The 23138-nt window shown below is 42.6% G+C and overlaps 1 protein-coding gene across 1 annotated transcript in view; it reads right to left on the bottom strand.

Moving 5' to 3' along the window:
- Nucleotides 1-3417: 3417 nt before the first annotated feature.
- Nucleotides 3418-23138, bottom strand: part of DOCK3 (dedicator of cytokinesis 3) — a 141913-nt gene continuing 122192 nt past the window's right edge. The window contains exons 48-51 of the mRNA XM_082212079.1: nt 20515-20633; nt 19440-19527; nt 11541-11623; nt 3418-9463 (exon numbers count right to left, since the gene is read on the bottom strand). Coding sequence (XP_082068205.1) covers nt 8957-9463; nt 11541-11623; nt 19440-19527; nt 20515-20633 — 797 coding nt within the window. The 3' untranslated portion in view covers nt 3418-8956. The remainder of the gene's footprint in view (nt 9464-11540; nt 11624-19439; nt 19528-20514; nt 20634-23138) is intronic.

The raw sequence follows: 23138 nt of genomic DNA, 5'->3' as shown, positions 1-23138 counted from the left end.
CGTACGAGGCTGCCATTGGAGCGCTCCGTTGCAAGTCTCCACGCTCCCTTTCCCGGTTGGCCAGGCGGGCTTTCGGGACAGTAGAGTTGGCGGCCGCCGATTGGACAAGCCGCCTCCGAATGAAAACAGGCAGTCGTCGCGCACTTTGAGCGCCAAGCGTGCCCAGCGGCGGAGCCCTAGCAGTTCACGGCAAAGGTGTAAGGAGATCGCCATATTTGTTTCGGGCACGATTTCGCGCCGTCACCACTGCCGGCCCGCCTCGGGCTGTGCTTCCCACGGCCCTTGAAGCGCAGAGGGGCAAGTGCACGTGTGGAAGGAAGGGCCCATCCCCGAGCCGGAAGCTGGCGTTTGTTAGGAGCCAGTTCTTCCTCTTTACGAACGAGCAGCCTCTTGGTTAGGAGAAGGTGGCATTGCAGCAATAGGAGCGCAAGTGGGACCGGAGCCCATCTGCGGGAGACCAGTGGCAGCTCCGGGCCTCGCGGGTAAAATATAAGGCCTGCTTTAAGTGGGCTGCCATTAATCCAAAGGATGCACAAGGGTCATCCAAATCGTGAGCTCAGGGTTTCAAAATCGGCCTGCCATAGCGAGGAGAAGAAATTTGTAGTAGCGGCTGTAGCAACAGCAGCAATAAACATTGGTCTGAAACGGGAGATGCCCCACGTGCGTGGCAGCTGTGCCACGTCTAGAATATGTGTGTGTTGGGCAAGAGGGCACTCCCACTAATCTGGAAGATGCAGGTCCTGCAGACCAGCCATTTTCAGGGGCACCTAGGAATGCATATTTGCTTGCCAAAGACAATTTACAAGCGTATTTGAGAGACACTCATTTGGAGCGGGAGATTGGAGCCAAACGCTAGAAAGGGAAATGTTTTAATATACAAATTATAAGCCTCACATGGTGGAGGCATAAAAATCCTTAGTGCAGTGTGGGACCTTTTATGTAAAGTGTGAACACACATTTTACATTACATAGGTATTTCTTTGCAACATACCTTCATTCCTTTTAGCTGGATTATGATTCAGAATTCTCAAAGGAAAGTCACCAGCATTATCCTCTCCCCACAGTATTTATTTGTGCTACACTTAATGCCCATGAAAGTAGAATGCATCACTATGCTGACAGGTAATTGCAGCAAAATGAGATTATGGAATAAACATAAAGTTTGCTTTTGCATCGGTATGTATACACATGAATAATTAGCACTATTTCCCATATTTGCTATGTGTAGGTTTCCTTTTTTTCTCACCAGCTGCTGAAACCAACTTTTTGCTCACCCTGGAGGAACTGGCACAGCCCAACTTTAATGTAGAAGCTGAAGCAAAAATAGGAATAGAATGCAGCTCCGTCTTGTGTACTTGAGGAGAATTGCCTTGTTTTTCCTTGCCTGGAGTGGTTATTGCTAAGTTGGGTCATGTCATGAGAGTTAAGCCTCTCCTGGCACAGAGTTCTGGTATGTGATGAAGATGCTGAATATTAAACAGCCTATCAGCTGATCATCTATAGGCATATCTTTGTTAAGAGTGATGAAAATGCACGCCAACCATAATCAGAGTATTTATTTATTTTTAGCACAGAACTTATTTAAAACCAACAATTGGTTCCTTAAACTGTAAAATCCATTACATCTTAGATTAATTACAGAGTATCTAATTTCTGCAACCCATATTTAAACATTATTTTACTAGATACATTTTGGGGAAAAAATATATATCCATATGTATATAGACACACTCAAGTCATTCACATGTGCTGACGAAAGTCTCTTCTCTATGCAACAGAATGAAAATGTAGAGATGCCTCTCTCTTTCCCCACAAAGAAGGAAAAGCAGAATGAGAAGTGGGGGGAGACACCCTCTATCACTCACTGCATGTTTCCCCCATAGCCAAGAGTTGCTTCGGACAGCATCCACCAAAAACAGTACTTGGCTTCGGAGGCAGCTTCTGGTTCTTCTACGTCTTTAACCATGCCTACCTCATCCTTTTATTTCAACCCTATAAAGTCCTCCACATTCTAGCCATTCTTATGCCCAATAGATTTCTGCTTGATATGGTCCATAGAAATGCTGAAGTTAAGATGAGATCCTGGAGATGTTGCAAGGTACTAGATAGAAGTTGAGTGACTGAAGGTCACATTTGAAAGACACAATTCCACTGAATCTTAACAATTTGTACTATTTATATGGGCAATTCAATAGCAGGCAATTGTCTCACTTCCTTGTTGCTAAATGAGTTGGCTCCCAAGACTGCAGTTCTAACCTAAATATCTCAGCCAAATCCTTTTTATGTTAAGAATGGACCACTTACCTTGCATTCATTTTCTTAACTTAGCTAAGCACTGCCTCGTTTTATTTTTGCTAAAGGACATACTTCCCCTGCCTTTAAGGCTAACCTGTGATGCTCCAAAAGTTGCTGAGACTCCCAACTCCCACACAAGCACAAAAAGAAAAAGGCAAGGCTAAGGACTGATAGGAGTTATAGTCCAATGATATCTGGATGGTCAGTAGTTTATCTAGTGGATAAAAAGCTTACCTTCATTCTGTGGGACAGTGCTCTGACAGACTAGAATACAGTGGTGCCTCGCAAGACGAAAAGAATCCGTTCTGTGATTCTCTTCATCTAGCGGTTTTTTCGTCTTGCGAAGCAAGCCCATTGACGGATTAGCGCTATTAGCGGCTTTTAGCGGCTTATCTGCTGATCGGATCAGCTGATAAGCGGCTTAGTGGCTTAGAAAAAGGGGGGGGGGGGAGGAAAAAACCCAGCAGGAACTCACAAGACATTGTCGTCTTGCGAAGCAAGCCCATAGGAAATTCGTTTTGCGAAGCACCTCCAAAACGGAAAACTCTTTCGTCTAGCGAGTTTTCCGTCTTGCGAGGCATTCGTCTTGCGGGGCACCACTGTAGTAGCTTTCAAACTTGAGGCTTGCCTCCCAGTCTAATCACCCATCAGTGAGCTCAGGTTGAAATATCACATAGATCAAGGCAGATACTATAGAGGTTATGTTTACATGGTTCAAACTCCATCGCTTTGAAGATGTAGTCAGGCAAACAAGGTACAGTATGTATAACTTGTAATGCCCAGAGAATATGCATCTTCATACAGTGCAGGTTAATGGGAAATGCACTTAATGGTGCACATCCTGTCTTAGTTGGTCTGGGTGCCTATATGCACAGATGGTAGATATTTAGATTTATCCTTTTTGCACACAGGAAGCAATCAAAGGTCTATACTGCGGCTGATCTGTGCATGTAACCCTCCCTCCCTGCTACCCCCCCCCTACATAGAGAAACTGACTGATGGATCCAATTATTTCTGTTAACTGTACTAAGTTATCTTTATGGTAAGTATTCTAAATAGTATTTGGGCCTTGTTAGAAAACAACCCTCACCCCAGATTTCGTTATGAAAGAAACAACATATATGGGGTGGCCAAAGTACTATTTCTTTAATGGGAAGAGTGCGTCCTGCACTGGAGTGGAAGAGCACACAGCCTCCAAGAACTCCTTGGGAAGAAGAGCAATTGAACAGAATGAAAAATGGTTGTGAAATGACATGGTAATACTGTGTGTGGTGGGGAGATGATGGGAGGTGGATCCCTGCTCATGTTTGGCCCTTTCGTTATATTTTATCTTTTTATTAATTGTTCATATTTTAACAGAATTACAATTATATATGATCAAATAAACTATACATTCAACAGCATTAAAATAGACAATATTCACATCAGTAGTAATATATTAATACAACAATATACTCAGAATCAGTATGTTGACATAAAAAAAGGAAAAAAAATTAAGCAAGTATTTTAAGTTGCTGTTAAAGGGCTTAAAGAGTGCATACATGTTTGAATGGGAGAATGCTCAGCCTCAAGACAAGATTGGGGAACAAAATTAAAGGTTACAAAATGGCATACAAAGGAGCTGTGTTGCTTGTTGCCAGTGATGCCACAGACACTGCAATAGGTACTTATACTTGCAGAACCACATTCTACATAGCACTCACTATTATATCAGGTGGAGGTAGGGGGAAGAGACAATATCTCAGCAACAAAATAATCATTGTTCTGAGTGCTGGGAAATGTGCTGAGTAGAGGAACTATGTTTGATGGTGTGCGCATCTATCTGTATCTGGAAAGGACCTCACAATCCCCCTGAATAGGTTTTGGTGGAGATGGTCTGCTTCTGAATACCAATTGCTGGGAATTAAAAGTGGAGAGAGCGCTGCTGCACTCAGGTCCAACTTGTGGGCTTCCCATGGGCATGTGGTTGGCTACTGTGGGGACAGGATGTTGGACTAGATGGGTCTTTTCCCTGACCCAGCAGGGTCTTAGATTCGTAGGTAGAGAGTGTTCAACTTCCCTAAGACCACCCCGTTAGCAGATGTGCAGCGGGGTCTCCTACATTCAACATTGTACCCTCACTACACTCATCACTATACAAAAAGACCTGAGCCCAAGAAGAAATCCAAAGCTGCCCCCATATTATGCCATCATTTTTGCTAAGTGATGGGTTGAGCTGCTGTTTTTGTTCCCTTCCTATCTTTCATCCATTCAGTCTGACTCAAAAGGTATTAGGCATGCCTGTTTTCCATGTGTTGCACATGGTTTTCTGCTTCTGAAATTATCTGCAATAATTCTTGTTATGTATTTTATAATTAGCTGTGAGTGTGATGGGGCATTCCCTATTCTGGTCCTCACACTGTTTTTCCGTGAGTAGGAAAATTGCTGCCAGCACTCTAAATCCAGCTCCAGAAGCTGCTTCCTGGTGTGGTTACTGCTCAGATGTAGGGCATGTTTCTGTTTTGATAGAAGAGGAGTCTAAGGGCAAAACCAATGCGGTTTGTGACTGGCAACAAAAGGGGGAGGCATGGCCAAGCTATTTCAATGAACTTAGACACACGGTGGTAATTGGCTGTCACAGAGTGCTAAAACATTAGAGAAAGCCAGTCAGAGAATCCATGAGTATTCTGCAGGGCCTTCAGTTGACTAGGTGTGAGATTATTCTACCTCTTTGGGTCCCATAAAGCAAGATGAAAACCTTTTCTAGCGAGAAGCAAGTATCCCCTTTTCTTCTAGCAGCAAGGTTTCATTATCTAGGGATTTGCTGGTTACAATGCTTTTTAAAAATAATAATAATGAAAATGGTACCCACAAATCTTGGGGAAAGTATTTTCAGTAAGGGATAATACTGCTGAGTAAAACACGGTTAGTTAATAACAGATGATCATATCACTTTCCCTGTGAAGTAGATTGCAGCATTCTTCCCATTTTCCTGATTTTTCCATAGTTTCCCACCCCTAAACTTATAGGTGTGTAATTTCAATTGACAGCACCTGAACAGGAAATCTGTAGGAGATCAACATCATGAGAGTTTACTGAGCACCAGCTTTTATATGTAAGATACATTGTGGCATCTGAATAAATATCTCATGGGTACCTTGGAGCATCTGCTCAATGCTTTTCAATATCAAGTATTAATTTTTAATTCAACATCACAGCAGTTGAGTGAATGGGGAAGGGAAGGGGAAAAAATCCAAAACAAAACAGCAGATATTTACACCTAAAATTCACATCACTTATTTGTTGGTTCCAGAAACATGCTATCACAATATATACAATGAAATATCTTTAGGACTCTGGTACAAATATTTTGTTTTCATTTTAAGGTTTGCTTTTCCTTACAGTTATGATAGGTTTTCCGAACATGAATACACAAAAAGAGAACTGGTTGGGGGGGTTGTGGTTGCCGTTGTTTTAAACAACAACAGATTGCCATAGGCTAAAAATACATTTACAGGGCAGAGTACCAGTCAGACATCACAATCTATACATTTTTTGCTCAATTTCCTGTACAAATACACAGCATTCGTGGGATATTTACATGAAACATGATGGGGAAACAAATTAAGCAACATGATATCACCTCCCTAAATTTCCTGCTCACTCGTTCTTCCTTAGGAAAGATATGATTTAGTCCCCTTTTTCTGCGTAAAGGGGGAAAAAATGAGTGTGGGGATGTTTGTGAGGGAAAGAATCCCTATACCTTTGCTATGGCAACAAAATCCAATTATATTTCCTACTACAAACAGGAATTGCCTCTTCCTATTTTTCAACCACCCATGTCTTTAAACCTTCCTTCTACTTCAGGCAAAGGACAAGAAAACCATTTTTTTGGAGCAGTTTATACCTATTCCAAAGTACCATGATTGTATGTGCTACTTTGTTGTCCAAAGATATACTATACTATGTTTCTATTCTGCTGTCTGTGTCCAACTAAATTATTATGTTGCCTTTTTATAGGTTGGCTTTCAAAGCCATGTCAGCACATATCCCCGCCCCCCCTCAACGGGGCTTGTGATGGTGGCCTGAATACCTAGTAAGTAATTTTAGTAATGCAGCATAGGACACCCAATTCAGCAACTAGAAATCCATCCTGATTTATCGGATGCTAAGTTCTTGCCAACTGCAATACAGTGGAAACTCATTTTAAAATTGCATCCATGTACACACATAGAGAACTTCCTTTTAGAAAGCCACCAAAGCACACCAAACATTATGTAGAAATTGGAAAGCTTTAGTTACTACATCTAAATTTGCTTCCCTCATGGAATCTGAAGGTTGAATGTTATGAAGGTAGCTGATATTTGCTTACACCTGCCAACTCATTACCTTACTTGTAAAAACAACAACAACCACCTGCTTTCAGGTATCAACAGCAAACACCCTAGCTATACTGTGGGTTGCAATCCTCTAAGCAACCTACTATAGGACAAAGTCCTTAGGCTTGTACTGCTAGTCCCCAAAAAAGATGTTACGTCTTTAAAAAAAAAACTTTCTGGAGCTCTAAGTGGGTAACATTTATGTTTGACATTTTAATCTTAACTGGAAGTATAGGACCTGCATTTAAATTGTGCCTGACAGGAGATATTTCTTTCTGATGGCACCGCAAAGCCACTTTGACTTAAGAGAGGGAAATGATGGTTGTGGATCAAAGGAAAGAGGCAATACAAATGTATTTTTTATCTAGTGCAAACTCAAAAATAAAACTAGGCAAGTTTTTAATGCCATGGTGTTTCGTTAAAATATAAGGACGGAACTACTGTGTGTTTACATTGGACAGAGCTTGGGGGGAAATACATTAGCAGCTTACCTAAGAAAAAAGCAATTTCAGTCATACAAGGTACATACGGTATTTTTGTTGTTGTTGTTTCTTTATAATATACATAGTGACTGATTGAAGAGTGAAACCAGAACTTTGAGCTTCTGTATGTTTCTGTCATTGGCTGTTTTGGAAATTGAGTCAATCCTTTACATTTTCTGTGCTGATTTCTCATTTATTACAAAATTTCATAATGTGCTTCTGGGTATCACTACAAAAATTGTAAAAATAAACAGATTCATATTTTTTTAAGCCACCAGTGGGAAGGGCAGCAAAACTGGATCTTGATTAAATATAACTTTGCCATTATTAAGGTGTTGGGATGACATGGATAAAAAATGCTGACTAAAACCCTAACAACTTTCAAGTATTGTTATCTTGCATTATTCATTTCAATCTGCAAATCCTTGCCATATTGCTTAATATGTGTTAATACTCCTTTTCATCCCATATTTTCCAGCACCTTTCCCAAACTTAGCTACATTTCTAACTCATATAGTTCATGGCAGCTTGTCCCACAGTTCCTTTGGTTAAAATGTTCAACTATGGCATGTTAATTGGCTGCACTGGTTCTTGAATATAAATATAAGCAACGCCCCATTACTTAGGATCCCTAACAGTCAATCATGATTTTACACACCATAGCACACCCTTAGTCATCTCCTTTGTAAACATTTCAGAAACTTTTTATTAAAAAGGATAAAAATATCCCCCCCCCCCCGCTTCTACAATTTTTACTTAGTGGAAATTTTCTGAATGCCACTGTATTTCTATGACACTGGAACAAGTAACTGGAAGTGATCTTGTCCAATAAGAATGCAACAAGGAGAGGCTTTCTTTTTTGGGGTGGGGAGGATGGTACAACAACAGATAGTAGTTTGGCCTATGCAAGATCGTCAGCCTTAAAGCAACTGTCAGGCGTGTGCTCAAGCCTTCCTTTTATTCTAGCTTAGTTTCTTAGTTACTCTGGCATAAGATACTACTCTTCTACTTCCTGGACTAGAATTAAAATGCTAGTGCCAAAAACCAGAGGCACCGGGAGGCCAAGACTGGGCTATAAGTCCCATGGTTAGGCGTTTCCCTCATACTGTAAATAAATAAATACAGATGAATAACAATGGAAAAAGCAGGAAATCAAAAAGTCTATGCCAAGCCAAGAAGAGTTTGTGTGAAATGATGCCTTAAAATAGAAATGGCAGCCAGTCAGCACTGGTTAGATTGCTTCAGCACACCTGAGGCAATGCAAGGAGACCATTGCAAAATAAGTTTATATGCCTCAAGCCTGGAAGATCTCGTTTCTTCAGTGCCTTTAAAACTCTGCACCTTCTGGCTTCGCGGAATCCCTGAATTCAAAATTAGCATTCACTTACTACAGCAAATAAACACATTCCTAGTGCAACTGCTTCAAAACTTGTGCGCATCTCAAAACTGGAAGGAAAGCTTGTAAAAATTCCATGCCACATCCCCCCTCCCTCAAAATCCTAATGCTATTCAGTTTCTGCAAGTGTCTATAGCTAATATCACTTCCTGCTGTCTGATAAACTGTAGAAGGAATGAAGCACCCACTGCAAAAAAATAGACAAAACCCCAAAACACTAAAAATCTTAAAAGTATAAAATTAAATAAAAAGGAAAGCAGCAACTGCACATGCTGGCCCAATCTCTGGCTCCAGTCATTAACTCTCAGCAGCAGAGAATAAAGCAGTTCACTTTTCTCTTCTCTGAAGCCTCCTTATTGTACGCCTGTCTTCTGGTTTCACAGACCTGGAAGGATCATGCAAACCGTCTTCTCTCACCCTTCTGCCTACTGCTCACTGATGCCATGCTCCCACGCTACCCTGGCTTGCTCCTCTTTCACACCGCTAGTTGGCTGGGAAATTTTGCGATGTAGCGCCCGGTGTTTTTCATCCTCTTCCAAGATCATCCCCTCCTCGTTTTCCATGTTTGGAAGGCGGGAGTGGTATGGTTTAGGGGGCAGAGCTGGAGGGTCCACAGCGTCCTGAGGAATGACTCCCGATGGAGCAGAGTGGCTTCGGCACGGCTGGGATTTGAGTGTTTCCAGGACATCAGGCTCTGAGAGACTATACCTGACGGGAAGGTAGGGTGTCTCTAAGTCTTCATCAGTATTCCACGCCTGGCTAGGGACAGAATCCATAGTGTCTGTTCGAGGAGGGGGCTCGGATGAATGCCCAAAGTTACTTTCACTTAACGAGGAGACGCCACTGCTTGCACTGCCTGAAAGGGTAGAGTTGCTTCCATCCAGGCCAGACTGGGGGCTTGTGGGTGATGCAGGAATCGGATGAAGTGGCGACTGTTTAAAAAACGACACAGAACATTCATACGTATGTCAAAACGTACAAAGAAATATTTCCGCACTTCCGTGGTTAATTCGTCTCACACCGATCACAGAACATTAATTCCTGCTTTATAGATTTTGTGTTCAAATATAAACAAATATCATAGCTGTCAACGTTTCCCTTTTTTAAAGGGAAATTCCCTTATTCCGAATAGGATTCTTCGCAAGAAAAGGGAAAAGTTGACAGCTATGAAATATGTATTCCCTGCCTTCTCTAGCTTTCCAAATGGAAACACCCGCAGTGTAATAATACCTTGAGGTACGGGGAAATTAAACTGAACCAAAACAATTGCAATTGTGTTGTGGCTAACTCTTGCCTTCTTGATATTTACAACAATAAAGTGATCAGATAGGAAGGAGGGCAAGATTTATCTGCCTTTAATTATAGAAAGTGTAGGGTATTTAAGATGGTGCAGCTATCAAAATTTCCTCTTCTACACAATTGCTATCAATACATAGAAGTCCTGTTCTTTGCATCAGTCACTGTATCCAATACAGCCTATAGTTAAGTATTTTTATATTCAAAATAAAAAAATTCCTTCCAGTAGCACCTTAAAGACCAACTAAGTTAGTTCTTGGTATGAGCTTTCGTGTGCATGCACACGAAAGCTCATACCAAGAACTAACCTAGTTGGTCTTTAAGGTGCTACTGGAAGGAATTTTTTTATTTTGACTATGGCAGACCAACACGGCTACCTATCTGTATTTTTATATTGAAAATTGTCCTGCGATCCTCGGATGAAGGCTGGCATATAAAATAAACAAAATAAGCAAAACACTCCCCTACATAATATTGTCTGCTACCCTGGTATACTCAGATATTCCAAAATCAAAGCACTTACTAAGAATAAACATATACTTCCAAAGTTAATTTTAATTTGCAGCAACAATGCAATTTAGAACAGATTTTCAAGGCTTGACTTCAGCCCCTATCCATATTGTGCAGCTGAGCTTTCTCTCATTACAATTTCACATAGTAAGAGCAGGATGAATATTTTGAGTATTGGTGCATGTACATAGCAACAGATTTACAGGTACCACTTGCTGCTCCATGTCCACTTTTAACTTTTAGTACTGGGGTTTGCAAGAGGCTACATTTCTTCTCTCTTCTGCCCTTCTAAAACCTGTGCTGTGCTATAGTACTAAAGGGCTCAGGATTGAGGCTGGCTGCTGTTCTGTTACTGTATATAGTTGCCGGAAGTGAGGTGAACAGTGTGGGAGGACAACTTCAAGGAGCACATCACACCAATCAAAAGCTTTCCTCCGGAATACAATAGCTGTTGGGGAATTAAGGAGGCCAATTCCTTCTGCTTTCATTTCCCCACCCTTACCTCCTGACACTTTAACTGCCCTCAACCATAGACCAACCTGCACAATCTACCAGTTTCCGGAAATCCCTGAAAATGGGGTGGATGAGCAAAATTTCCTCAGTTTTCAAGCAGTAGATGAGGCCTCCCAATGCTTCTTTAACTTTTAAAAAACAACCCTTTTGAGTACTCATAGCAGTGTGAATTAAGGCCATATTTCTTTGGGGATGGACCATTCTCAAAGCAGCAAGAAGAGTGCTTTGAAAGTGCAATTCCTGCTGGCACAGACTGTGGTTTCAAAGCACTCTCTTCTCCCTGTTTGAGCAGGTACAGAAGAGTGCTTTGAAAGGGTGGCTCTGGATGGCTCTACACTTTCAAAGGAGACCCATGCTTAACTAGGAAGAGCAATTTGAAAGTCAATCAGGGAAAGTGCTTTGAAAAGGCTCCCCTTGCTGCTTTCCGAGTACCCTAACTCTCAGGAAATGTGGGCTTACCACACACTGCTATAACAGCTTGAGGATCTTTTAATTGTTTTAAATAAACAAGCAGGAGAAACACCCTTTCCCACCTCATCAAGTTTAGCAAGGTGATAAATCTCCCGGTAATATCACAGGGCGTACAGTAGAGTAAATCAGTATAAATATACAAAGAGGTGGATGACAGAATTGCTCTCAGTATGCTGGCTGAATTAGAGGGTGGTTCTGCAATTTGAGATATAGTTTTACCTTACGTAGCGTCCGTGCAGGCAGTGCTGGGGGGGCATCATTAAGATGGTGATGGAAGGCATCAAAATGCAGCGAGTAGTGACCTTAAATGAGATAAATGGAAAAAGTTATCTGTGAGCAGTTAATCAGAAATAGCATTTCCAACTCTTAAATGTCCTGTGATGCTAGTTAGACAGATATGTCCTGATAGTGCAGTGTCAGTTTCCTAGAAACCAATTATTTTACATGGTAAATTGTAACTCAATGTACACAACAACAAACGGCAAATGAAGGCAGCAACACAGTGTAACACACACAGTTGTTATCATATCAAGGCTCCCGTGGCAAGACAACAGGCTCTTTAGCATTAAATATCTGAAACCTTAATTTATCTTCAATAACTGGAGCTCAATGTTTTATTTTTTAAACTTAGGCTGCAATCCCATACACGCTAACCTTGTAGTAAGTCCCATTGAACTCAAAGTGACTTACTTCTGAGTAAACATGCATGGGATTGTACTGTACAGTTTTTAGCAAGACACTGGGCTAGTGTACATCACTCAAGCCCAATTCCAGTCCCAAAGCACATTTATAGTACTGCTTTTTTGTTTTTTTAAAGATTTATGAAATCGTCAGCCAAGAGAGTTGGTGTAGCCTTCTCTTCCTTTTACTCCTGTTTCATTTTTCAGAAGGCAAACAGGTGGCACTGTTTGCTTTCACATGGTTTAATTGGGCATTAGTGCAGGATTTCTTCTGCAGACCTACTGGCCATTTCCTTACCATGGGGCAGGCTTCGGGGAGGTACTGGTGGGGCCAGGATGCTCCCAACATGAGTAGACAGGAATGGCAAGGCCTCTCTGGTTCCGCTGTCCAGACTCCAGCTGCTTGGTGCTGCTGGAACAGCTGAAGGATGGAAACAGATTGAATTTGGGTAATGCTGTAATATTTGATGGGACTGAAGGCTGACTTTTTAAACTCACTGAATCAAGTGAGTTTTGGGACTGGCCCCAAGCTGTTAGGTTATGTCCTGCTCTGAAGGCAGCGAGTGGTAAGAGAACCGTGTACTTCTTGATCATGAGAAAAATACGAGTTGTACCTACCTGAAGTGTAGTTTTTTCCATTTCCTAGTGAAAGGTCAGCAGAGTGGGGCGATGGCTCCACCTAGCGATCACAAGGCACACAGCAACATTTTGGGAGGTAGGACTCCCAGCATGCATCCAGGCTCGACAGCCAGGAGTGTAAGAATAGAAAGAAGAAGAAACATGCTACCTCCTAATGTCAATGTGACTGTGCTAATAACAAGAATCTTGTAGCCAGACCAACTAGGGCAGGGTCTGCTGGCCTTTCATCAAGAAATGGAAAGCTACCTTTCAGGTAGGTACAACTGTACTTTCCCCCATTTCCAGTGAAAGGGTCAGCAGGACGCACAGCAGCTAATCTTTCTAAGGAGAGAGTGCAGCTTCATAGCAGGAGGACCTGTTGCAGAACCCTTCTGCCCAAAGCTGCGTCTGAGGATGCGTAGGCATCCAGGCGGCAGTGCTTGAAGGTCCTGGGTGCTGCCCAAGTAGCGGCCCTGCAGATCCCCTGTAGAAAAGCAGGAGAAGAAAACATACCCCTGGCTGCTGTGGCTTTTGCAGAATGAGCCATGGTGTGCTGAAGAGATAGGAAACCACTGCACCTCTTAGGCTAGTGCTATACATGCCCTGATCCACCTAGAAAGGGTGGAAGAAGACATCTTCCTGCCCAGTGCGGGTGGGTGAAAGGATGCAAACAGGGTTTCAGTTAGCCTATGGGCTTTAGTTCCAGCAGTGTAAATCTTCAGGGTTCTGCAGACGTCCAGGGAATGTCAGGCCTTTTCCAGAGGATGGAGTAGGGATGTAGGAGAGAAGAACCATCTCCTTCCAGAGATGGAATCTGCAGAAGACACTTGGGGGTCTCGGTCCTTAGCACTACTCTGTTTCTATGGAAGACACAGAGGTGTTTGGCAACAGAAAGAGCATTCAACTTGGAGACTCTGCAGGCGGAGGTGATTGCGATGAGGAAGACCATTTTCAAAGAAAGGAGCCACCTTGCTGAGAGGTTAAAAAAAAGAGGGTGTTGAAGAGAGAACCCTGTGAAGGTCCCAGGAGGGGAATCTATGGAAAGTCAGAGGGCATTTAAGAGATGCTCCCTGGGGAAAGTGTTTCAGGAATGGGTGAGAGGAGAAGGAAGGGGAGTGCAGCCTTGAGAGAATGGAGGAGACCACTGCTGCCTGTTGTTTTAGCACACTGGGCTTCAGGCCTTTTCTCTGGTCGTCTTGAAGGAATTGTAAGATGGTAGAGATATCGGGGTTATTGATTTTACACCCTTCAGTAGAGCACCTCAGGAGGAAAGATTTCCAGGTGACTTGGTAGATATGTAGAGTCAAAGATTTTCCACAGTGCAGCAGAATATCTATGATGTCTGGAGTGAGATCCATCTGTCAGCCATCTCTGGTCAAAAACCATGCAGTCAGATGCAACCAGACAGGATCTGGGTGAAGGATCAGACCTTGAATTAGGATGTCCAGTAGTTGGGGGAGTCGCCACAGAGAGGAGAGTACTAGGCTCAGTACCTGCGGAAACCAAGAACACTGTGGCCAGAACCGAGTGATGAGGAGCACTCTTGCCTTTTCTTCCCTGATTTTCCTGAGGACCCATGGGAGTATGGGAGTTGGAGGGAAAGCATAGAGTTGACTCTGTGGCCAGGGGGAGAGCAGGGTGCTCCAGGCCTCCAATGATGGGGTGTGAAACCTGGTGAAGAATTGTGGAAGTTGACAATCCCTATTAGATATAGAGAGATTGATTTTGCATTGGCTGAAGCTTTGCTGGAGTAGTTGGAAAACAAGTTTGCCCGAGTGTTCTTAAGTCCATATATGTGCTCAGTAGTTGTGACTGATTGAATGTTGATCCCTGCCTAGTGCACGAGGAGGGTTGTTTCTTGCTGCAGATTCAGGGATCAAGCTGAACCTTGCCTGTTGATGTTTCGTTTGGCTTTGGTATTGTCTGTCCAGATGTACATACATGTTCCAGAGAGATGTTGTGCAAGGTGCAGAAGGGCTACGTGGGTGGCTCAAAGCTCCAGCCAGTTGATGCTCATGGAGGATTCTGCTGCAGACCACTGGCCCTGGACTGAGAGATCCCTGCAATGTGTGCCCCAACAGACGAGTCTGGCATCTGAAGGTATTATCATTTGCTGGGAGTCCCTCCTCAAGATGACTAGGTCAGTTCACCATTGCAGACTGTGATGGAGCTGGGGTGACAGCCTGATGTGAAGGCGCCTGCTGAGGGCAATGTTTTTCGGAAATGGCAGTAGGGCCCACTGGAGGGGCCAAGCATGGTGCTTCACCCAAGGAGTTGCTGAGACGCAGAGGCCAAGGACATGTACCACCACCATTATATTGCCGTGAATGTGGGCTAAGAAGAGAAGAAGAAGAGTTTGGATTTGATATCCCGCCTTTCACTCCCCTTCAGGAGTCTCAAAGCGGCTAACATTCTCCTTTCCCTTCCTCCCCCACAACAAACACTCTGTGAGGTGAGTGGGGCTGAGAGACTTCAAAGAAGTGTGACTGGCCCAAGGTCACCCAGCAGCTGCATGTGGAGGAGCGGAGACGCGAACCCGGTTCCCCAGATTACGAGACTACTGCTCTTAACCACTACACCACACTGGCTAAGGCTGTACTGCAGATTTGCTTTCTGAAATCTTTCCAGGGCTAAGGAGATGAGGCTTTTGGTGGTGTACAAGAGTTCTCCAAAATGTACAGTGGTGCCCCGCAAGACGAATGCCTCGCAAGACGGAAAACTCGCTAGACGAAAGAGTTTTCCATTTTGGAGGTGCTTCGCAAAACAAATCTCCTATGGGCTTGCTTCGCAAGACGAAAATGTCTTGCGAGTTCCTGCGGGTTTTTTTCCTCCCCCCCTTTTTCTAAGCCGCTAAGCCGCTTATCAGCTGATCCGATCAGCCGATAAGCTGCTAAATGCCGATAAAAGCCGCTAATAGAGCTAATCCGCTAATCCGTCAATGGGCTTGCTTCGCAAGACGAAAAAACCGCTAGACGAAGAGAATCACAGAACGGATTCTTTTCGTCTTGCGAGGCACCACTGTATTAGGTGATAAGTTGGGGAGATACGGCTTTTTTTTTTAACTGACCAGGAACTCGTCAGTAGTTCTAAAAGGACTGATTGTAGAAATGTGGAGAACGGTGCCTATTCTGCTGCTTGTCCGTCTTGTATGCTAGCAATACCTTCCACTTGTCATCTAGACTAAGATGTCCTTTAGGGCATCCTCCCTGAGAAGCTTGCCTCCTGCATATGACGCGATGGAGAGGCTGACATAAGAGTGTCTACATCCCAGTGTTTGAGCCATTAAGTGCATCTGGTGACCACATCTGCTACAAGGACTCAAGAAGCACATTGAGAGGAATCCATAGTAGCATCTGCTATGAAGGCAGCTAAGCAACGGATTTTTAGTAGGGTTTGACATGTGCAACTTGTATCCTGGTTTGATGGGTCTAAGGGCTCATCTAAGAGCTTATCTTATAGATGTTTAGATAAAAACAGAGGCTGTTCATTCTGCTCTACTGGGCAGGGTGGGGGCTTCATGTGTTTTATGGATTGCATAGTTCAATCTGCATTCAGTGGGGTCCTTTAATTGTGAATCCCCACCTCTGGGATGTAGATTTTCGGAAACTAAGAGAGAAATAGGACAATACATGCTAGGGGTTTTAAGGGAGTCAGTGAATTCAGTTTCCAAGGTGTAAAATGTATTCACAATAGGTACAGCTTTTTATATTTTGGGGAATGCTCCCATTTTGCCTTAGTAGCCTTCTTTAAAGGAGCAAGCACCGCAACTCCTTCAGGGGAGTGCAGGGAAACAAAGGGGAACATGGCCACAGGGAAAGAGGACTATTATTAACTCCTAATTTTTCCTTTTCTGTCACAGAAGAAATTCAGAGAGAAAACCTGGAAGATCAGCGAGAGCAGTAGCGACCAATGACAGGAGCAGAACTGGATTCTTGCTGGGAGTCCTATCTCCCAAAAGGTTGCTGTCTGCCTTGTAACCACTAGGTGGAGCAATCAACTTACTCTGCTGACCTTTCACTGGAAATGGGAAAGCAGTTTAGATAGATTAGCATTATTAGGAGACCAAGAAGATATCTTTTAGACTACAGATTTTTTTTTAAAAAAAAGCAGGATAAAGGAAGCAGTAACAAAGAACAAGGAACAGACATTTCAGTATGCAGAACAGAGCCTGTTACTGTGCCGCGATGACCAAGATGAGGTAAGTTTGTTTTCCTCTGGTCCCCAACTTTTTTAAAAAACAAAAAACAAAACAAAATTCCTTATACATTAATGAGACAAAACAACTATCATTTTCCTGATAAAGGTAACACACTTATAAAATTCATGGGAGCAACCAAACAGAAAATAAGAGGCTTAAAAAAAACTATAGCAATGAAAACAATCACCAAGACTTTGCTCAGACCTTTCCTTAATATTGATCTTACTGTCAAATATCAAACATAATCTCACTGACAGGGGAGTTCTGACACAAGACTTGGCAAAAAGTATACATCAGCCTTGGTTGTAGAGGAGAATGGATTATAGTTTATGGGGGGCCTATAACCCCCACAATGAATTAATTATGTTTCCCATCCCAACATTCACCTTGTTATGAAGCTACCATTCACTATCTGTTTAACAAACCTTCTTATTCTGTTCTCACTGAGAACCTAAATCCACAGTTTTTGAGTCCGTAGCAGGCATCATTTTCACTCAGCCTATACGTACTGACTTCCTGCTGCTGCCACTGAATGAGCAAGTTGTGTGCGTGCATTGAAACTGCTCTAAACTGATCACTATCTATCTGAAGAAGAAGAAGAAGAGTTTAGATTTCACTCCCCTTCAGGAGTCTCAAAGCGGCTAACATTCTCCTTTCCCTTCCTCCCCCACAACAAACACTCTGTGAGGTGAGTGGGGCTGAGAGACTTCAGAGAAGTGTGACTAGCCCAAGGTCACCCAGCAGCTGCATGTGGAGGAGTGGAGACGCGAACCCGGTTCCCCAGATTACGAGACTACCGCTCTTAACCACTACACCACACTGGCTATCTGAAGGTCACCACCTGTATAGAATACACATAAAAACCGGAAACAAAACATGGAATATCTTAACTGATGGCAATTTCGATACCCTCCCCCCTGCTGTGTCTATCGTATTTTAGACTAAAATGCTTGGAAAACCTGATGTGCAATTCTGATATTGGATGGTTTATCCCAAATAAAGGCTTAGCTCATGCTTAAACTATCTTTGAAAGTCCCTGCTGCCCTGTAGTGGCCAAACCATCGGCTGCAGAGTTTGTCTTCAGTGATTAGATTCATCAGCAGAGAAGCTATAATTGAAAAGATTTTGCTTAAAGCTCTTCAATGTCACTCTACTGTCAAGAAAAATCAGTGTTAAAAAGGGAAAGTGACAGGTCTCCAGATTTACCCAAACATGTGCTTTCAGCCAGTTAGGGAGAGCATTCCAAGCATCTTCAGCTGTATATGTTGTGCAGTTGATATATACACCAACTCCCCTTTCAATGGCCTATGGCAGGGATGTCCAACAGGTCGATCGTGATCTATTGGTAGATCCCCGTGAGGTTTTGATAGATCGCGGTTGATCTCTGGCTCCCTTTCCTTAGAATCCCTAAAACTGACTCCTGCCCTACCCCCTCGCACCGCCCTTCATTGTTTGATCTCTGGAAGGGAAGACAGAGCTTTCTCTGTGCTGCTGTTTTCATCCATAGCGATCTTTTTGTGAGGGACTTTAACCCTTTGTCCCTTGTCTTTAACCCCCACAAAAATGGAACTTTTCCCTCCAAAAAACCCTGTTTTTTCACCCCTAAAAAATGGGGCCTTTCTCCTACCTAAAAAAAGTTCAACAACTTAGAGCTGACCCAGATCACTGCCAGTTTTTAATTCTGAAAGTAGATCGCAGTCTCTTGAGAGTCGGCCACCCCTGGCCTATGGATTACTGATCTTTCCAAAGCGCTCCCTCATAACTGAAGTTTCCCCTTTATGTAGATAATCTCTATGCAGGAAGGAGATTGTCATATTTGAAACATGACTCACAAATGTATATATTCTGCTAGGAGTATACATGGATTGGGCAGTCACAAATGTATATATTCTGCTAGGAGTATACATGGATTGGGCAGTTGCTGTGTGATTAACTGCTTGTTCTAAATACACATGGTTTTAAGAGATAAGTGATAACACTTTGAATGAACATAAAATGAAAAAATAAAATTAATTAATAGCATTTAGCAAAAAATTATATACTGCTTGATTGCAACAAAACCTCTAAGGGCTGACAAGAAATATTAAAAGCATCAGCAAAGTAGTTAAAAACAAGTAATTAAAACATTTTAAAAATAATTTATAGAATTTAAACTAGCAGCAAACTAAAAAAAACAAACAGAAAACAATTTATTCAATGTATGTACATCTGGATAGGTTTGCCTAAACAAAAATGTTTTAAGCAGGCATCAGAAAGAACACAGCTAAGACACCACTCAACCTGATGTAAATTGGCAGGGAGTGCAAAAGTTTAGGTCCTGCTGCGCTAAAAGAACAATTTCTTACAAGTTCTGCAAGTGGGTCAAGAGAGGTCAAGTGGGCACATATGAAGTAAGGAGATCCTGTAAATAAACTGGCTCCAACTGGTTAGGGCTTTATAGGCCGATACTAACACCTTGAACTTCACCCACTAATGCAGATCTCTGAGCAGAGTCTTGCTCATGGCAGCAACTATGCTACAGCATTCAGCGATAGCTGTAGATTCTGGATCCAGCAAAGCAGCAAAAAACAATGCCTGAAATAAGTGTCATAAGTAAATAATATAAAATAGGGCAAGGAATACCTTTTTCAGCAACAGAAAGGTTGGGATCACTGCAGGGTTTGCACGGTCCAATCACTTGTTGGAGCAAGGCTCGCTGGAAGTTTGGGTGCTAAGAGAGAAGAAAGGCAACAAATACTTGCACTTTTTAAAACAACAGTTTTTAACTATGCCGTTTGATATCTCCAATAAGATTCACAAGATATCTGATTGTTTACATTTGTTTTATGTTACAAGAGCAATCTCTGTGCCTATGTTATTATGACTATATAATAATAATCTGAACGAAGGCAGAATAGCCTGGTAAGAATAATTTTTTACCATAAATATCATGCTCTAGGGAGAGTAAGGAGGGCATTGGGGAACTTTCCAGTTAAGCCCTTTCCACCAATAAGAGAAAGGGGTTGGCTTCCTCTGCTGGAAGGACCTCCCAAGTCTGAAACTGGACTGGAATGAGCAGGAACACCCTCCAACCCCCCCAACCCCCCAAAGTGGCTGCTCTACAGATCTCCCTGAGAGGAGCACATGCTCAGGGTGCAGAAGCTGCAATTTCTTTTACTGAATTTGCTCAGGAAGCTGACAGGTACAATGATACAGGTGCTGGTCAAAGGATGGGCCTGTCTGCCCTCAGCTATTGCCAATAAGTTTTGCCTGGGATTTTTAGTGCATTATGACTAGGGCAATCCCAGCCTTGCCAGCCCTGTGTGCTGAGGCCTGCTGTTTGAAATGTCCACCAGGTGGCTGCTCTGCTACTCCCTTGGCCAGGAATCACTAAAGCCATCCCCCTTCCTGATTCACCTCACCCACATGAATCCTAGCTATGGGATTCAGAACCCCTTTCTTCCCCCCCGCTCTCTTTTTCTGAAGGGGAAAGGTGGGCCAAATGTGGTAAATTACAGCATTGCCTGGTAGCTGAACAACAGCCTTAAAGGAGCTGACTGGGGACAGTTATCCTGCCAAGGAAGGTCAACTGCAAGTTCCTCCTTCCCGTTAGTTCCCATTTCCAAAACACTTGTCCTTTCTTGTCCAGAAAATGGATCTGTTTGCTAATTTCATGTCCTGGCACATTCAGAAAAAATAGCAATTCTGAAATCGTTACCTGTCCATTTTCCATGATAGCTGCAGGGTACATGGCACTGCTAGGTCGGTCTCGGTGCATTGGTAATAACATCATCAGCTCCCGATTATGACGATACTTATCTGGTAGAGAGGGAGAGCCTGTAAACAAGTGAGAACAATCACGTACACATGACAAAACACAACAGAGATGCTCTTTGGCCCAGTCACCTAGTCTTCCTAAGATGTATGAATCACAACTATGAAACATAACATTTTAGCGTACAATGGAAATGAGCTTAACTGGCACACAGGAACCACTGCTCTAGTGCTCAGTGCATAACAAAAACAGCAAGACAGACAAGCTGCTGGGTCTGTAGCATACCGCTTAGCAGGTCAATGAATGCATTCTGAAAGCCCCATGTTACCAAAATAAAACTGCCTTTGGTAGATCCATTCTTATGTGGAAAGGCAACAACTGCTGGTGTAAGAACATAAGAAGTGTGCTTCCACAAACTGTGCAATTAACAAGCAGTTAAGCTTAGTATAAGAATATGAGAAACGCAGAGCTTCTCAAGATATCTCTATCCCATAAGGGTTTTGATTCCTATTGACATATATTGCCATTTTGATGAATGTTTGTTTGGGCACTGCATAGTGTATCAGTGCATTATGATCTTTGATGGGGGAAATCCTACTCGTTATGGTACTGGTTGAAATGCACAGCTGCCTAAGGTAATGATAACAATGGAAACTATCTCCCCTACTGGATGCATTAATGTGCAGAATCTGATGCACAAACTGAAGCTGCTAATATGGATCTTAATTTGTGGCATATCTGTGCCACAAGCATGTACTTCGAGGACAAATGCAAACAACATATTTTGCAGCTGTGCCTGCTACTGGGGTTGACATGGTCCCCTCTGCAAACTTTCTATGACCACATGAATAATATCTGACCACACACAAATAATATTAAACACAAGTGTTATTTCCAGTCGGTACAGATTTCACATGAACAGAAGCATGGCATGCAGGTCATACACTGAGATTTAGCACAAAAGGAAGAAACAATATGGTTAGCAGTACAGGAGAAACCTTCACACTTTCTAGAGTTTCCCTCAAGTTATTAAGCTCAAAGAAATTCAAACTCCACTGTATGATTAAATGTTTTCACTACAAACACAGAACACAAATAATCTGACCATCCTATCATTCACAATGTTCATTTAGATAAGCATTAATGTTTTATACTGTCTCTTTTACTCACATACATATCACAGATAGTCCTATTTCTGCATCAAGAAATATAAAATACTGATCTTTTAGGAGCACCAGTAAATGTATTATGGCACAAAGCACACTGCTGATTTCCCCCTTTTAAAATATATTCCTCAATATATCCTAGAAGTACAGATGAAGCTGTTGGGTATCATCAAATTGGAAAAACACATGAAAACAATACCTTTGCTGCTCATCTAACATGGTTGACAACAGTTGTTTCCTGAAAGCTTTTCTATTAATTATGTCACTTCAAGTCATCAACAGAGGGCAGTATTTGTCAAAAGCTCCTTTTAAAAGTTAAAGAAAATCGTGAAAAATGCACGTTACTTATTTGTAACTGTCAGATCTTTGGAAATTCTACCTCTTCAGCCAAGCTTGTCGGAATAGCATCTTGGTAGACAAAAAGTCATACATCCACTCTTTTTTGTTTGTTTGTTAATATGTCTATCTGCAGGTAGGGTATCATGGTGGTGGCTGTGTTTGTTGTTTCATTCAGGTGCTTATGGACAACTTCAAAATATGCAACTGATCTGCTGAAAGCCCATTAGTCTAGTGCTTCTTTCACAAGGCATACATGTGCACATCCGAAGTGTGTATTTCAAATGGCATGCTTACAGTAAACCTGCAGCAAAAGAGCAGCAGTCCCACATTTGGAATGGTGTGCTCTGCCTTTGAAGTACAGTGGTACCTTGGTACTCAAATGTCTTGGTACTCAAATGCCAAAAACTCACCATTTCCCTGCACCAGTGGTCAATCAGAGTCCCTAAAAAGACCAAAAGGAGGACAGAAGAACAAGAGCCTTCCCTTGTTTGTCCCTCAAAATATAGTAACTGGAAGTATATGGTCTCTCCACTGAGGAGAGTCTACTCCTCCCTAACCATAGTCTACTCCTCCCTAACCATAGATGTGCTAAAAAGGATACTAGCCTGTCTGTGAGTTGCATCCAGTGGTGTCCTTCTATTCACAAAAGGCTATTGATCCCTCAAAGACTTCCATGCATAGAATGGGGGAGGGAGGTGATTCTCCCAAATGTCCCCTTTCCCTTACAGCCCCCATATCATGTCCCACACTGTTCAAGTGTGTACCCTAAGCCCCTAGAGCAGACTGGAAGGGAGCACTGGGAGCAGAAGAGGAAATGAGAAAAAAAATCCCCTCCCTCCCTTATGTTCTTGGGAATTACCACTGGATCAAATAGCTTTCTGTAAATGTAAGGACAGCACTGGATACAATCCACTGCGTTTTCATTCATTAAGAGAAGGCTTTGAGTGATGCAGCTGTGCAATCACAGTTCTTCTCAAAAGTCTTGCAGGAGAATAACCTGAAACCTTTCGCAAGAGCAAGATCTGTTGCGGGATTACCACTCAAAATTGAACTTCAGTGTCC

The sequence above is a fragment of the Podarcis vaucheri genome (assembly GCF_965113315.1).
Source record: "Podarcis vaucheri genome assembly, chromosome: 2".
Lineage (NCBI taxonomy): Eukaryota > Metazoa > Chordata > Lepidosauria > Squamata > Lacertidae > Podarcis > Podarcis vaucheri.
Note: the sequence above shows the minus strand (reverse complement) of the source record. Positions and strands in the feature narration are given on the sequence as shown.